At 36.4% G+C, this 14,074-nt stretch overlaps 2 protein-coding genes across 3 annotated transcripts in view; both read right to left on the bottom strand.

Annotated features, from left to right (window-relative positions):
* LOC145822682 (transcription factor bHLH35-like) overlaps positions 1-12,268 on the bottom strand; it is a 44,911-nt gene extending 32,643 nt beyond the window's left edge. The window contains exons 1-3 of one of the 2 annotated variants that reach the window (XM_082920417.1): positions 12,080-12,268; positions 11,504-11,734; positions 8,160-9,723 (exon numbers count right to left, since the gene is read on the bottom strand). In XM_082920417.1, the coding sequence (XP_082776543.1) occupies positions 9,679-9,723; positions 11,504-11,734; positions 12,080-12,115 (312 nt within the window). In that variant the 5' untranslated portion in view covers positions 12,116-12,268 and the 3' untranslated portion in view covers positions 8,160-9,678. Of the gene's footprint in view, positions 1-8,159; positions 9,724-11,503; positions 11,735-12,079 lie in introns of those variants that run through there. The other variant, XM_082920418.1, reaches the window with a different exon arrangement.
* LOC114318138 (U-box domain-containing protein 52-like) lies at positions 4,809-7,996 on the bottom strand. Its single transcript, XM_082920419.1, has 5 exons — positions 7,385-7,996; positions 7,064-7,220; positions 6,493-6,656; positions 6,342-6,392; positions 4,809-5,266 (listed from the first exon to the last, which is right to left on the bottom strand). The coding sequence occupies exons 1-3, from the start codon at positions 7,481-7,483 to the stop codon at positions 6,634-6,636; spliced, it is 279 nt and encodes a 92-aa protein (XP_082776545.1). The 5' UTR covers positions 7,484-7,996; the 3' UTR covers positions 4,809-5,266; positions 6,342-6,392; positions 6,493-6,633.
* Positions 12,269-14,074: the final 1,806 nt, after the last annotated feature.

Genomic DNA, 14,074 nt, shown 5'->3' with positions numbered 1-14,074 from the left:
GTTGCAACCCTTGCCTATTGCCGAGTGGAAGTGGGAACACGTCACTATGGACTTCGTTGTGGGTCTTCCGAGGACTCAGCGGGGTAGTGATGCTGTTTGGGTGGTTGTAGACCGGTTGACTAAGTCGGCGCACTTTATTCCTATGCGTGTTAGAGATTCAGTCGATCATCTGGCCGATTTATATATTCGGGACATAGTGAGGTTACATGGGGTTCCAGTGACGATCGTCTCAGATAGAGATCCTCGTTTTACTGCCAGGTTGTGGCAGAGTTTGCAGAGTGCCTTAGGCACTAAGTTGACCTTTAGCACGGCTTATCATCCTCAGACTGACGGGCAGTCCGAGCGTACTATTCAGATCCTTGAGGATATGCTTCGGGGTTGTGTTCTAGACTTTAGTGGGTCGTGGGAGAGGCATTTGTCGTTGGTAGAGTTTGCCTACAATAACAGTTTCCAGTCTAGTATCGGTATGGCACCGTTTGAGGCCTTGTATGGCCGACCGTGTAGATCTCCTGTTTGTTGGGCCGAGGTGGGTGATGCACCTCTGTTGGGCCCGGAGTTGGTGAGGGAAACGACGGAGAAAGTTGAGCTGATCCGTAAGAGGCTTGTTACAGCACAGAGTCGTCAGAAATCTTATGCCGACCATAGGAGGAGACCTTTGGTGTTTGACATGGGAGATCATGTCTTTCTGAAGATATCACCTAGATGGGGATTGATGAGGTTTAGGAAGAGCGGGAAGTTGTCCCCTCGGTTCATTGGTCCTTTTGAGATCCTTGAGAGGATTGGCGAGGCTACCTATCGTTTAGCTTTGCCACCGCAGTTGTCTGGAGTACATGACGTGTTTCATGTGAGTATGCTTCGGAAGTATGAGCCGGATCCATCACATGTGTTGGATTGGACCGATTTAATGGTTGATGAGGATGTCTCGTATGAAGAGAGACCGATTCGAGTCTTGGATAGGCGGGATCAAGTTTTGCGAGGCAAAACCATCCCTTTGGTCAAAGTTTTGTGGAAACATCACGAAGTGGAGGAAGCCACTTGGGAACGTGAGTTGGAAGTCCGCGAAAAATACCCGGACATGTTTATCGATTTGTAATCTTGTATTTAGATTTTGTAATATTGTTGAACTTAAGAGCTTTACATATGTCTTAAGTTGTAAAACATTGAGTATGTTTTGGTAAATGGGTGTATCTTGAAACTTGCTTCATTATAGAAGCTTAGTGTAACATTGCATATGTTGATTACAGTGTTGAATATGATGTATATATCATGCAATTGAATTTGATATGGGAATTGCTAACATTGAAAGGAATAATGCATAATAGTGATGCAGGTTGAAATATATGTTGTTTTATATATATATTGTGAGATGCCTCTTGATAAAGAGATGGAATGACCAGTATTGGGTCAAGTTGTGTACTATTGAATTGTCATTTTTTTTTAAAAAAAAAATTATGCTTAATTTCGGGGACGAAATTCTTTTAAGGGGGGGAGGTTATAGCGGCCCCGGTCTTTTCCCATTTGGTTATTGTATCCGGACTTAGGTTCCGTTTATTCTGTCATTGTATAATTGTTGTCGTCGTCCTTTATTTTCTCATTTGGAGTTATAGGATGTGTTGGGCAGGTTTGTTTCAGGTTGGTTGGGTTTGTAAACCAAGTGTTGCTGTCCAGTTTTTGGGTTGGTCGCTCGAGCCAGGGCTTGGTCGCTCGAGCGAGGGTTGTATTTTGTGTCTTCTGGCTCGATCCAGCTTTGCTTCGCTCGAGCGAGAGTTTTCGTCTAGTATAGACCTGAGGGCAGTGCTTATTCGCTCGAGCGAGGGTTGTATTTTGTGTCTTCTGGCTCGATCCAGCTTTGCTTCGCTCGAGCGAGAGTTTTCGTCTAGTATAGACCTGAGGGCAGTGCTTATTCGCTCGAGCGAGATTTTCTTCGCTCGAGCGAGCGAGGTGTTTGTTTTCGAGTTCCTCGCTCGAGCGAGCTTTCTGTCGCTCGAGCGTGCTGCTGGGTTGCAGACCTGAAGCATTGCATTTTTGGCTGGAGCGAGCTTTTCTTTGCTCGAGCGAGGTTTTCGTGTGTCTGGTCGCTCGAGCGACCAAGTCTTCGCTCGAGCGAGTCTGTCAGGTTTAAATAGGCAGCAGCGTGTTTCAGATCAGTTTTTTGATCCACTTTCAGATTCCAAAACCCTAGGTACGAGTTCTCTCTCCCTCTACACACCATCTCTCTTAGGATTGATCTACTTAGAGTGAGTTTCTACCTTAGATCCTTTATTAAAAAGATAGAGTGAGTCGAGGGCTTCCATTTAATCTGAACGTTTGGTGATTTGGAGCACATTGGAATTTGGGTCTTCATCTCTGTCTTCTCCATTCGGGTTATTTTCTTCGAGGTAGGGATTTCCTACTCCAATGTATAAGTTTTGTTCTAAGTTCTGGCATTTTAATAAGTTGGGGGTATTTTGGTAATTTTGGGAAAAACCCTAGTTCTTTAAATAAATTGAATTGTATATTTAATTTAAGGAACATTGGGGAAACTAGTTAAATTCATGAGTTTGAGCAATCTATTAATTAAATGGGGTAGTTGGTTAATTTAAATCACTCGTCCATTTAATTGTTGAGTTATTTATTTCCAAGTTTAGAAATAACTGTTTTGGGCTATCGGTGGAGGATAGTCGTGATTGTTGTAGACACTGCATGTGGAATAGGGATAACTGAAACTAATCATTGATTAAGTCATCAATTTTGACTGTTGAATTAATACAGACATTATGTGTATTGATTGTGTGTTGTATATGTTATGTGTTTACATACATTGTTTTGTGTGGGAGGAGATATGGGATGTACTCCACGGTTTAGGGGAAGATAGGGGATGAACCTCTAAACCGGATTTTGTTTGGGAGGAGATAGGGGATGGACTCCATTAGCATCACTTTTATGTGTGCTTATTTATATTGAAGTGTTTTTATTGATACAACACTAAAATGTGAATCAAACTGGAAGTATGAAGTGTTTTGATTTGAGCCTGAGTCTCATTTGTTGGTAAACATTGGAAGAATGTGAATATGATATATATATAGTTCACTGTTGTAAGTTTGGCCAGGTTCTGAGCCCTATTGTTAATGTTGGAAAGTAAAACGTGTCTTAAACATTAGTGTCATGAGACAGTTTAATGATATAATTGATTATCTAGGTTAATCATCTATTGAATGCTATCGCTTTATTCATTGCTTATATTTGGTTTAGTATATTTCTACTGGGCTGTGGCTCACCCTATATGGGATCATCATTTTCAGGTTCAGGTGATAAGCTACCTCCAAGAACTTAGCTTGGAAGGACTCGGATTATGAAGACTATTTTCAGTTATTTGTTTTTATTTGTTTGTACATGTAAACACTCAAGCCTAGGGCTTTATTTGTAGTATGAGTTAGAACTCATACTTTTGTGTCCAAGTGTTGTCTTGGAAAGATGTAAGCCTGTAGGGCATTTAATTTGATGTTACATGTAATGTTTTCATTTAGTAGTACTCTGATGATTGAGATAATAAATTGCTTTCTTTTAATCTTGCATGTCAATGATATATATATTATGGGTTTATTTTGAGGGCGTGACAGATACTCACCCTAGGTAGATCAATTCTTAGAGAGAAGACAGGTTTAGAGAGAGAGAAAGAGAGAGAGACTCTTAAGAGGCAGTTTTTTAAAAGTTAAGAAAGAAAAGTAGGTCAAAAAGTGATCCAAAAAGTGAAATCTCGGATTCATGTAGTCGACTCCCCGCTCGAGCGTCCAAACTCCCGCTCGAGCGTCGAATATGCACTCCCAGTACTTTTGCAGAACCAGGTCCCCGCTCGAGCGACCAACTCTCCGCTCGAGCGGCACTCACACATTTCCGCTCGAGCGTCCAATCCCATGCTCGAGCTTCCAACACTGCACAGGAATTACTGGATGGGTGATAATCCCGCTCGAGCACCAAAACCCCCACTCGAGCGGACAAGCAACAAAAGAATCCCCGCTCGAGCGTCAAACTCCCGCTCGAGCGGACAAGTCAAAATCTGGGCAACTAGTTTTGGTATCTAAACTCAACCGACCTGTAACAAACCTGCCCAACACATCCTATAACTCAAATACAAAGAGATGAAAGGACGACAACAACCAATATATAATGACAGGATCCACGGAACCTAAGTCCGGATACAATAATCTAGGGGGAAAAGACCGGGGTCGCTATAACTTGTGTTTTGTGCAAATAAATAAAAATTAAGAGAGGATGTTATACGAAATGGTTCATTTAGGGTTCATTAACATACCCTGACCCTGCTTACATTTAGGGGTGTGCATAAAAATCATCCTCTCATCATTCTGCGCCAACTCAAACCAATCTGAGTAGCTTGAGAAGACGCAAGCAAGTTGAGCTGATCGGATAGGTTGACTTGTAGTTTAAAATTTGTTGACCTGTCTACAAAACCAATCCAATAACCCCTGAGCTTAGGAGTGACAAAGGAAAACTCCAGAAGAAGCATTAGCCACTTGGTTAGCCATCAAAAAAGCTTTGTGCACAACTAAAGCCTCCGATTGGAAAACTTAAGTAGCTGAGACATGTTCGTTGATAACATTAATCCAAGATCCAAACACAGCCTTAGAGTGGTGACATCCACTGTCCATGGATTAAAATAGCCTTTGAAAGCAACACTGCTAGTTCGAATAAAGATATGTCATGTTCTTCTTTCTCTATGGGAAAGGGAGAATGCTATACATGGTCTAAGTCTTTAGTGAGAACTAGAAAAATTCTCCTAACAGTAACATCTATTAACTTCAAAAGCAAACTTGACAACATTGCACTGTACCAGCTAATTCATATTTCAATCATCTGTCAAATGTATACATACATATTGTGTGATTTCAAAAAAATTCCATTTGGAAATACATATTCTCAAGCAACTGATTGAAGGCAGACGAAAAGAGAAACTGAAAAAAAAAAAAGAAAGTAAAAAAATAAAAAAGATTGTCAACTATATACAACAATTATGATAGCAAAAACTTCCAATTATGAACTGGCAACATGTGACTTCAGATGCCAGATGCATTACATTCTTCAAGCAGTTGAAGGATGTTATGTTCAGGAGCACTGATAGATGGTAGAATCATGCGGTTAGATGGGCGCCGTGGTTTGGGTCCTACAGACTCAGATTCCATGGGGGTCCCCTCCTGCATAACTGGCAAATCGGCCCTCCTCTGCACCCTTGTTCCTGCAGATACTCGCTCCTTCCATATTCGTCCCCATCCTGACATTTGAGGAAATTAACAATATGATTTCAAACATAGTAGGTTTTATCTGAGGAGGATTCACATGGACATTTTTTCTTCTATCACCTTCAAGATTGTTAAGTATTTAACGATTCGGCATGTTAAATATTAAAAATAAAAAAAACAAATTTAAATACAATAATATTCTAAAACAATAGTAATACAAATTTGGTGACCAAGTGAACTATAGGAGTATAAAATTGTTAGAAGTTAAAATAGAAAAGATTGTTTGAATAACCTGAAACCAACATTTGAATAACCTATTCACAACCCGATAGAGAGAACGTGGAACAGCCCAAGAAATCGCGAGAAAGTGACAGAAAATAGTAGAAAAATAGGGTAGCTGGCCCTCATTCCTTAAAACTTCATAAACCAAAGAGTGAATATGCATACATCAAAGGAAGAAATAAAAAGAAATCAGAATGAGTTACATTACATATGATTCCAAAATTTCAATATGAGTAACAAAACTAATGCAATATTGGGACAATCAAATCTGGAAGAACCCATTAGGTATATGATAGCAGCCAACATCAATTTAAACCATAGAGACAAAATAAAAATAGAGCAGATTGTTTGAATAACCTGAAACCAACATTTGAATAACCTGTTCACAACCGTAAAATAACCTATTCACAGCCTGATATAGAGAATGCAAAACAGCCCAAGAAATTGCGAGAAAGTGACAGAAAATAGTAGAAAAATAGGGAATGCAGAACAGCCCAAGAAATCGCGAGAAAGTGACAGAAAATAGTAGAAAAATAGGGATCTAATAAACGAACTCAGAACTCATAAAACATGATAATTAAACCAAATAAAAACCATTTCTCATTTAGAATGAATGCCCAACAAACCTAGCATCAACCTTCCAAAAAAACAGATCACATAACAAAATTACAAACAAAGAATCATTTTTTTCCCGTCAGATCAATAACCATAACCCTTAACATAAATAAACAATCCAAGCATAGATTCAATACCTACGAAACCCATCATACGCCCTTAATCAGAAGTAGAGGGAGAAAGTGATTGAATTTAAGCGGGAGAGATTACCTTTGCCAGTTGGGTCGCCTGATTTCTTTTCAGTAGCAAGATTTGAATCTTCTGTTACAAACCCAAAAAACTTAATCGGTTGTAGAGAGAGTTATATAATATGATAATCCAATCCACAAAATAGAGAGAGAGAGAGAGGGAGAGGTTTTACTTTCGGGTATGGCGAGGGTTTTGGAGAGAGAGAGCTTCTCGTCTGGGATTGGGACCAAACTTTTCTCACCGTCGAATTAGCTTCCGATTCAACTTTCTTGCTTGCTAGGACTCTGTTGCTGCTGCTCTCTCTCTCTTTCGCCTATCGTTGAGGAGGAAGAAGGTCTGTTAAAGCAGAAGAACAAAGAGTGAGAGAGGGATAAGAGGGACGGTTGCGAGAGAGAGAGACAGAGGGAGTTGTAGAGACGTGTTTGGCAGATGTGGGAGAGAGAGAGAGGAGAGAGTGTTTGGGCGGGAAAAAAACTGATCTCAACCATTGATATAAATTTCGAATTAATCTCAGTCATTGGATTAAAATGTATCTCACATACATTTTATACATTTTCAAAAACCTTCTTCCCTTATTATATAGATTATATACATATTTCTACTAATTTAAAACCTTCATATTTGGAACAAAATCCAACTAAATAAAAGGAATAATTCTTCTAAGAAATTCTACCCCCACCCCACCAAAAAAAAAAAAAAGGTACAAACAAAACAATGTCATTGTTTTCTAGATTTCCACTCACTAATAGCAGAAAGAAGTGTATAATTTGGAATTAGATTCCTAGTTGGCAATGGCAAATTTGTCATTGGGGATTTATCATTCTCCTCAAGCCATGTCTGTATAGCTTTGCGATCGTAAGTGTACCCATCAGCAGCAACACAAGGCTCTTCCATGATATCCTGGAAATGAAATAGATCAATTGTCATAATCAAAAGAAAAAGAAAAAAAAAACATTTTGTTTATTTAGAACAAAAACATTACTAATCAAAAACATTTAAAAAAAAATATCCTAAACAATTACGATAAATATGACACTGTTTATCTACTGCGACCATTCAATTACCTTGAAGTCTCGAGCAATTTCATGAACAAGCCTCTTGAATGGAAGCTTCAAGATCAGGAGCTCAATACTCTTTTGGTACCTACAAATTTCGCTACACATCAATTAATTAAGATAACAAAGAATCTAAAAAACACAAGAATTGTTATAACTATAATAACCATAATTCAAGCTTTAATTCACTAAGTAAAGAAGAATTTACTTGCCTAAAGAGGTTCCTTCCTAGCTGTAGGAAGGGCTACCAAAAGAATTTGTTTATTTAGAACAGCAAAAACCAGTGAACTCAACACTATCATGAAAAGCCAAAGACAAAGGCATTAAATCTGCTTCAAAAACTATGAAATATAGTGGCTAAGGATTTGCAAACCATCATTTAAAAACCAATGCTGTGAAGCCACAATCTAACAAAAGCAAAGTTACTACTGAAGCAACACCATATATAACATTTTTTTTATTTGATATTTTGAGAGAAAAATCTAAAAAAATAGCAAAGTAACTACTAAAGCAACATTCCTAAACTTTAGTACATTTATATTTTTTTCACAAATGCTCATCAAATATAACCAAACACCCTACATTCATATTTTAAGCAAAATCAATACTTTTTTCTTCCTTTTTTTTTTTTTTTTTTTTTTTTTCTGTATTTCATATTTTTTACAAATATATATATATATATATATATATATATATTAATCTTTCAACCAAACACCCTACATTAAAATTTTAACCAAACAACCTACATTTATATTTTAACCAAAAAGCTTACAAATATTTTAAGTTAAATCAATACATTTATATTTGTTTCACAAATGCTCATCAAATATAAGAAATTTTCAACCTCTCACAATTTCACAATAATAGAATCATGTCAGTAAAAAAAAAAAAACTTACCAGAAACAGGATGAGATAGAGAGCCCAAGCCAAAGGGAAAGAGCCAACAGCAAAGATAGCATAACAAAAAGCATAGAGAGAGAGAGAGAGAGAGAGAGAGAGAGAAAGCAAAGAGAAAGAAAAAGAAACTTACCAAATTGCTGAGCAGTGAGGCAATCTAAGAGAAGGGTAGGGCTAGCGGTGGCGGTGGCGGTGATGATTGGTACCACTAGCGGCGATTGGCAACTCTAACAGTGATAGAGGTGGAGGTAATCGGCAAGGTGAGGAGCAGCGAGTGGGAGATAGAGAGTTGAATGCGATGTTTTGGGGGTGTGAATAGTTGGGGATGTTTCGGCGATTGGCTAAAACACCATTGTCCCATATTTAAACAAAATAAAAAGACCAAAACAAATTCACAACTCCATAGACCAAACTTTTTTTGTTGTTCTATCCCTCAAATACAATTCTTGTAAAAAAAAAAAAAAAGCAATTCAAAATTGTGAGTGTACAAAAACGATCCCAAATGAGGATTTTGGCTGTTTCTACTCAACATTGTGAGTGTACAAGAATGTTGACAAATAAATGAGGAATTCATAATTGCATAGCGCAACTATAACTGCCCTCTAAAAACTAGAATCGTAAACTACTTTGTCAATATAGTTTATCCAAAACCATAAGGGCATATGGTAAGTTGTCAATTTTGGGAAATCAAAAATAAAATTAAGGAAAGATTTTAGCATTTCAGTTTCCTTCTTCCTTATTTTCATTGAACTTATTTTCTCAGCAACCAAGCATAGTACGTGGTTATAGATCTACTACTTACACGAAATAAGCAACAATTAGCAGTTATTTATCTTCTTCAAGCACAAATACATCACACACACACACACACACACACACACACACACACACAAAAGAACCCAAATAGACTTGCAGTCTCCTTTTCTTTCCCTCATTGCATATTTTCTCAGCAACACAATGTCCCAAACACAGCATAACATACTTATATGACTAACCTACAAAAACAGGGCTTCTATATCTTCCAATTAAGCTTGTGATCAAGAAACATAAATACTGCTTATAAATCTACTAATTAAAGCTAAGAATTAACTACAAAATAAAACTAGAGAAAGAAGACAACAACATAATCAACAGCAAATGAATCCAACAGAATGTTCTGTATTATGTTGCTACTACAGAAAACACTTACGGTCATGGAGACTTGCCCAAAATCACATTTGGCAACAGAAAGAACTAGCAGATTCATCATATGCTAGGGGGTTACAAGCCCCACTCCAAAAATCAAGCTTGTTCTTTTAAATCACTCAGAAATTTAGTCCAGTGCCTTTTCCTTCCGGTCAAATTTTTTAAAAAATAAAAAAATATACCTCGGGTATGCAGGCCACATCGTCAATTCTTGTGATCAACTAAGCAAAGATCCCCAGAACCTTCAAGAAAATCAGTGGCCCATACTGACATTCCAAAAATGCAAACGACAAGTAAACATTATGAATGTCTTCCATGCTAGTTTTGGAAAACACTAAAGCACAAGATGTTAGAAAAGCAGACTAATTAAGTGCATAAAATTTCTCTGCAATTTCAAATATTGAGGATAAAACATAGAAAATGAAAACAAAAAGAGTATAATATATATAACTTAATTGCCCATGTTTGTTTGTAGGAGGTGGTTTATGCAAGAGAAAACTGACACTTCATAACCAAAGTAAACAAGCAATTATTAATGGTTTGTTAAAAAGTAAACAAACAGTTATTAATACTAAAAATGAGCTAAAATAAGAAGTAAGAAAAAAATTCCCCCTTCATGAAGACTTGCTCAAAATCACAATCAGCAGCATGTATCACAATCAACAGGAGCCTACCAATTAGCGTAAATCTAGCCCATGCTGCCATGCCTATAAAACTCAACTAATAAATAAACTGAAATTCATTTGACAGGTGTAAATTGAAGTTTTATTTACTTATTTATTGCTAGGCCAAAAAGGATGAAAAATAGGACTAAAAGTATGTACACATAGTGAAAATTTTAAAAACTATCCCATAACAACTTAAAATTTAAAATTAACTAACTAAGAACAAAATAGGACTAATAATGCTAAACTACCAAATATATAAAGCCAAATAATAACATAACATATCTATTCATAGAAACCCATTCTTATGTCATAGATTTGTAATAAAACCAAACCCAAAGAATAAAATTTGAACTACAAAGAAATTCATATTTCAGTCAAAGAATTTTCACAAGAAAAACTTGAAAATTAACAGAAGTTCACAAGAATAAATAAATAAATACTAGCGGTTAAGGCACACGCGATGCGTGTGTAAATTTAAAAAAAAAAAATTGCGATTGAGTCAATAAAAATTGAATTAAGGAACACTACTTTCCAATTGATAAAAATTTTAATGCATCCTCATTCAATAATAAAAAATAAAAAATAAATAAAAAGAAAGAAAGAAGAAGAAGAAGAAGAAGAAGAGTCAAGTTCAATTCACAAATTTCAGATAAATCAAAGAAATTCAACCAAAATGGGGTAGCACATAGTGCCAGAGCCTCTGCACCTTCTAGGGTTCAACTGACCATTCTAAAATAACATGTGCATGGCTCTTGCAATTGTTTGAGTCTTTCTCTATTTCGATTTCCTTTCTATATACATATCTATATCTAAAAGGGAAGGCCAAAATTGAGGTAGATGTCACATTTTTTTTTTCCTTTCCAAAATATCTTCATGTAATTGCCCAGATCAAAACGTCCTATAACTAATGAAATCCAAATTCAGATTGAGATCAAACCTTTCGAACATATCATTTATACTAAAAATTAATTTGATTAGATATCGGATTGTCAAATTGTATCTAAAATGGGATGACAGTAGGACAGACTAGATGCTCTAATTGGTTGGAGACAATCCCATTTCTAAATTTTTTGGATAAGTTCTGATATAAAATTTTAGTATGGATCCTTTAGAGTGATTTTTTTTTTTATTAAAGTAATTTTAGAATAAGTGGTGTGTTGTGTAACTAATATTTAATGGCCAGGTACAAAAAATCACTTTTAAGATTTTTAATATTGAATTTCAACTACACATCACATCACTGATACATATGTATATTTCCAATTTATCCCTCTATTCATTTTTTTAAAATAGTATAAATTATGAACAAATTAACTAACCAAAACAAAATTATCCACAAACTAAACAATTATTAATCAAATCTTAATCAAAGACTTACTTCAAGATCTTCAATGGAAGAAGTGGTTGATCTCCTTGAATCATAACTATGATCAATTCCCTTTTTCTTGAGTCTTGACAAGGTTGGAATCTCTTGATCCAAGTCAAAAACTGCATTTTTCTTCAATTTTCCAGATTCAAGCTGTATTAAATCAGCTTGGATCCTCTTCTCTTGCTCATGCAATTCTTGGATGTAGTCAATTGCATCTTTGATTATGGATGCCTTGTCCATCTAATTCAACATCACCACAACACTTCATCAAAATTAAATTGACTAACATCAATTTTTCTAATTTGATTTACATTTTAATAGATTCTGTGATTTTCATAACATCTCTTGTTTTAGTTTTCAAATTTTCACAACACTTGATCAAATTATCCATAGCCTCCTGCTGACCACTGTCAAGCCATCTCACATCTTCTTCACCTTCACTTCCCAATGTCATAGAGCAATGAAGAGAAGAGAAGAGAGGTACAAATCAAAAACAGAGAGAGAGAGGTCCAAATCTCATAGAGCAATGAAGAGAAGAGAAGAGAAGAGCAGAGAAGAAGAGAATAGAAGAGAAGAGAAGAATACCTTCGAATCGATGATTCGATCGCTGCTAGCCGCCATTGTCGCCGATCGCCGATCGTCGCTAGCCACCACTATCGCCGATCGTCGTCGCCTCCGTGAGAGAGAGAGAGAGAGACAGTGTTGTTTCGAAGGTTAGGGCTCCGAAACTTGGGCTCTACAAACCTAAAAGGAAATGAAAAAAAGGGGGGAAAGACGGGGAAAAGACAGGGGGGAAATTGAGGTTTTGTTATGTTTAGATTTTCGGAATATTTTTAATATTCTTAATATTTAATTTTTTAAATATTTTTAATATTTTAATTCTTTAAATATTTTTAATATTTTTAATGTTTATACATGCTTAAAAAATTAATTGACAAAAAAATTAATTGACAAAAAATAATTGACATAAAAGTTATTTGAAAAAAAAATGATTTGAAAAAAAAAATATTCAAAAAAATTACTTAAAAACAATTAATTGAAAAAAAAATATTTTTTTATTTGAGTATTTTAAAAATAGTTTGGTTATGACTGTTGATCAAAAATACGGATATCGAGTTATGAGTTATGTATTTGATTATCAATTATATGTTGAATTAAGTTTTAAAAACTATTTTGAAAACTCATCACCAAACAAATTTTTTTATTTCACATGTCACATCAAACTTTCAAAACTCAATTCCACATACAATTCAAAACTCAATTCAACACTCTATTAAAAAATCATAACCAAACAAATTTTTTGTAGTAGAAGAAAAGGAGCGACAATAGTGGTGAAAGTGATGGATAAGAGGTGGTGGTGGTGGTGGTGGTGGTGGTGGTGATGGCGAAGGAGATTAGTGATGAAGTTGTGGTAGTGGTATGGGAGATGGAGTGGCGGCGGTGGATGAGAGGTAATAGTAGTAGTAGTGGTGGTGGTAGTGGAGTGGTGGCAATGGTAGTAGTCATGGTAGTCGTAGAGGTGAAGTGGTGACAGTGGAAGTAGTGGTGGTGGTGGAATGGCGTTTGCAGTAGTGGTGATGGTAGTAGAGGAGATGGGTAGTGAGAGAGAGATGAATGAGAGACAGATAAAGGAGAGAGAGAGAGAGAGAGAGAGAGAGAGAGAGAAAGAGAGACAGAGTGATGAGCGAGAGAGAGACAAAGTGGTCGCTAAAAGTGCATTTTCTTGTAGTGGATCGATAAATCGAGAGGGAGCTCAGTAAATAGAGAAGACAGGAGGGAGAGAGTGAGCAACGCAAACATAGTGGGAGAAGAGAGAGGGAGAAAAAGAGAAAGAGAAAGAAATAGAGATAGAGATAGAGAGTGAGAGACAGAAAAGAGACAGAGAGAAGAGAGATAGACGAGAGAGACAAAGAGAGATAGAGAGAAGAGAGATGAACGAGAGAGACAATGAGAAAGATAGAGAGACAGAGAGAAAGATAGAGAGATGAGCGAGAAAGACAGAGAAAGATGAGAGAGATTAAGAGAAGAGAGATGGGCAAGAGAGATAAAGAGAAAAGAGATGAACGAAAGAGACAGAAAGATAAGAAATAAGAGAAGAAATAGATGAGTGAGAGACATAGAGAGAGAGAGAGAGACAAATAGACAGACAAATAGAGAGAGAAGAGTGATGAGTAAGAGAGAGAGAGAGAGAAAGAGAAAAGAGAGATGGAGATGAAAGAATGGATGAAAAGGTATAGACAAAGAGAGAGAGAGAGAGAGAGAAAAGAGTGAAAAGAGATAAACGAGAGAGAAACAGAGAGAGATAAGTGAGAGAGGTAAAGAGAAGAGAGATGAGAGAGATAAAGAAAAGAAAGATGGACGAAAGACACAGAGAGAAAGAGAGACAGACAGACAGACAGAGAAGAGTGATGAGTGAGAGAGAGAAAGAGAAGAGAGACAGAGACATAGAGAGACAAAGAAGAGTGATAAGTGCGAGAGAGAGAGAGAGAGAAGAGAGATAGAAAGATGAAAAAGTGGGTGAAAAGAGAAATGTTCAAAAGAGTAAGACGACGTCGTTTTTATTTTTTTTTGTAACAGAAA

The sequence above is a fragment of the Camellia sinensis genome, chromosome 3, assembly GCF_055761805.1.
Source record: "Camellia sinensis isolate YWXY chromosome 3, ASM5576180v1, whole genome shotgun sequence".
NCBI lineage: Eukaryota > Viridiplantae > Streptophyta > Magnoliopsida > Ericales > Theaceae > Camellia > Camellia sinensis.
Note: the sequence above shows the minus strand (reverse complement) of the source record. Positions and strands in the feature narration are given on the sequence as shown.